Below are 3,238 nucleotides of genomic sequence, written 5' to 3'. Positions count from 1 at the left end.
AACTTACGAAACCGGCGTTAAACAGACAATGGTTACGAATTAGCAGCTATCTATGACACGATTCTAACCCCCAAGAGGCGTTAAAACTCTTTTTTAAAATTCATCTTTTTAACATTCATATCATTGACTGATGAAGTCCGGTTGAAAAAACGGACGAAATATTTCATAAGTTTTAACTTTTAGCTCCGAGTTTGTAAAACTTTTTAACTTTTATTATGCTTCCGGAGCAGGAAACAAATGTTTTTGACTGTGAACTGAAATGTTTCGTGCTTAATTAGCCGTGGAAAAATTTTCAAATCTACATTACTTAGCAACCACAACGCAGCCTCTTAAGGATCATTCAAAAGTGGAACTAACTCCCTCACATATTTTTTTAATACTATCTTTATTTATTTGTTCAGTTATTTAGTTATATATTTTATCTCAGAACTATTAGCGCTCATGTGCTACTCTTTAATCCGAGTTGAAATAACGTTTACGACTACTACTACTACTACTACTACTACTACTACTACTACTACTACTACTACTATGTTAAACGATCTGTTTTCTATATGAGTAATCTATAACAATGATACTGTGATTTTCAGTTGAGTAATGCAAGTAGGGAATTCAGACATCGGGGACGGTAAAGCCCACGAAAGTCTATAACGTAACAGTCACCTTGGAAACAAAGCAGGTTGCCCTTGAAAATATGATAACTTGAACATTAAAACTTAATCACGAGGCTTCGCTTGTGCCTTACTCAAATGAATATCGTGGTATCATGATCATTTCAGACTGGATAGGTTCATGCTCAAAAACAAGAGTGACTCTACAAAGTGTAAATTTTCAGACTGGTAGAGAAATTCTACTATCATGACTAGAAAACATGCATGGTTGTTTTCTGAGACAAAAGAAAGGATTTGTATCAAAAGAACAATTCGCAAAGCTTTATTTTGCGACACCAATATGGCAGCCATAACGTTATGTCAAAACACTATAGCAAAAATAGCATAAATTATTTTCATTACTAGCCGGAAAACATGCCTGTAGTGCTGCTTTAACATGCTGCTTGTAATTGGAGGAATCTTTCGAAGTCTTTTTCGAAGTGGACATGGCATATGTTGAAATAGCATACTAAGAATTTTTAAACTCAATTGTGAAAGTCACCCACTTTGCGCATTTTTATACTGACAAACTGACTTACCGGAGCAGAAATCACGTAAAACAAAAGAAACAAAAGACAGAAAAGAACAAATAAAGACTACTCCCTAGTGACCAAAAACTTAATGCTTTCCGGTTGCTTTTTCAACTTAAGTGTTTTGTGAGATCACGGAACCGTAGATACTTTACCTTCTGTGGTGCTAGACAACCGGTTTCGTCGTTTCGTTAGATATAACATAAAGGAACTTGTCACCTCTTGACCACTAGGGAGTAAAAGTGGATTAAGTAGAATACGTTTCATGCAAAATTTTCACTCACATTTATTTCGCTGCCACAAAACAATAATATCATTGCTTAACGAGAAAAAACATCGTGCAGCACACATTTTAGCAAATATTTTTGCGGTAACTTGCGTCGTGACAATTCGTAAAATCCAGCGCCAACGTGAACATACAATGATCTGAAACGAAACTGATATTATATTAATTCTCTAAAACCTCGCATGCCAAATTAATTTTAAGATAATATGACCGTATTGCACGACACGAACAAGATGGGCTGACAACCTCGAAAGAGTTACGATAGTGCAAAGTTGTGAGATCTTTTAGAACAATATTATGCCTGCCAAGACGGAATGCTTGTCATTTCGCGATGAAAAGTTTTTTTTTTCTGTTCTTAGTAGACTATATCTTGATGTGAATGGCGGCACATGAAACCAGCATATTAAACACACATCACCGTTCATATTCAAATTTCCAAACAAGACGCTCATGTTTTACAACTGGCGGCCAACCTTCTTGCAATTGAAGATCGTCGTCAATTTTGTGTGCGACAAATGTTGCCTGCGGTACTGTCAAACTAGTTGTATGATGAACTCTACCATTATCACTTTTTACTGCGTTAACGCATCTTAGCGAAAGTATCAAGGCGGCTATCAAGCATGAAACAAGAAGCGGACTAAAGTTATACTTACTTTTATCAAATGTCCGACGTTTGGGCCTAAAAGTGGAATTGAAAACTCTGATAAATTGCCAGTCGCGCAGGTCACGTTGCTGTGGTAAGAATGCTCAAAAGGTACCCCCAGAAACTATTCAGGATTTTTCGATGAGTCGACGCCAAACTTGATTGCCTTAATTAGGCCGCCATAGCGTAACCCAGAGAGTCTCAGGTGTCAATTCATCAACGAAAAACCGTTCGATAAAACGAGGAAGTGTAAACCCTAAAATTGTGAGATCTTTTAGAACCATGCGATGCCTGTCACGGCGGAATGCTTGTCAAATATATTCGCGATGAAACGTTTTTTTTCCGTTCTTCAATGCCTTTGGACATGTTGATGTGAATGGCGTCACATGACTAAAGCCAGCACAACTCACACCACTGTTATAATGATTAAAATCTCCAAAGAAGACACCTGGCTACCAACCCTCTTGCAATTGAAGATCGTCTTCGATTTTGTGACCGACAACTGTACTGTCAAACTAATTGTTAACTATACCACTATCACTTTTTACTGAGTTAACACACCTTGGCGAAAATATGAAGGCGGCTATCGAGCGTGTAACAAAAAGCGGACTAAAGTTTATACTTACTTTATCAGATGTCCGACTTTTGGGTCTAAAAGTGGGATTGGAAACCCTGATAAATTGCCAGTCGCGCAGGTCAGGTTGCTGTGCCAAGAATGCTCACAAGATACCCTCACAAAATATTCAGGAATTTTCGATATACATGAGCAATTTACTCTCGCATTGCTGGAGGGCAATTCGAAGATAGGTAGTTGAATGATCCTTTTTGGTTAATTCGTTTAATATTGATAAGCGTCCTTCATTTGAGATTTCGGGACCATAGGTGCACATAGGTAGAACATTTTTTTCTAAAAAACTGTTAGTTAGGTAACCATAAAAACATTTTTCCGCAGTAAGCATAATTTGTTTGACGTCAAACCTTTGTTTTCGCACCCTGGTCGGTAATTAATCATTCTTATCGGCTATCCGATTTACATGAAATGTTTATTCCTCTGTGTGTCTTACCAGTTTTATCATTTCGTTGAGTAACAACCATACTTTCATCACCCAACGGTTCTTTATTTACCCGA

General features: G+C 37.3%; 1 protein-coding gene across 9 annotated transcripts in view; it reads right to left on the bottom strand.

Moving 5' to 3' along the window:
• Nucleotides 1-2,965, bottom strand: part of LOC137993307 (carbohydrate sulfotransferase 11-like) — a 14,670-nt gene extending 11,705 nt beyond the window's left edge. For 2 of the 9 annotated variants that reach the window (XM_068839065.1, XM_068839066.1), the window contains exons 1-3: nucleotides 2,736-2,959; nucleotides 2,120-2,145; nucleotides 1,465-1,606 (exon numbers count right to left, since the gene is read on the bottom strand). Coding sequence is in view for 2 of the 9 variants with exons in the window: in XM_068839067.1 (XP_068695168.1) it covers nucleotides 1,336-1,384 (49 nt within the window). In the remaining 7 variants the exon portion in view is untranslated. Of the gene's footprint in view, nucleotides 1-1,335; nucleotides 1,410-1,464; nucleotides 1,607-2,119; nucleotides 2,146-2,735 lie in introns of all 9 variants that reach the window. The other 7 variants (XM_068839059.1, XM_068839060.1, XM_068839064.1 and 4 more) reach the window with 5 other exon arrangements.
• Between the last annotated feature and the right edge of the window lie 273 nt (nucleotides 2,966-3,238).

The sequence above is a fragment of the Montipora foliosa genome, chromosome 2 (genome assembly GCF_036669935.1).
Source record: "Montipora foliosa isolate CH-2021 chromosome 2, ASM3666993v2, whole genome shotgun sequence".
Taxonomy (NCBI): Eukaryota; Metazoa; Cnidaria; class Anthozoa; order Scleractinia; family Acroporidae; genus Montipora; species Montipora foliosa.
This window is presented reverse-complemented; position numbering and strand designations above follow the sequence as displayed.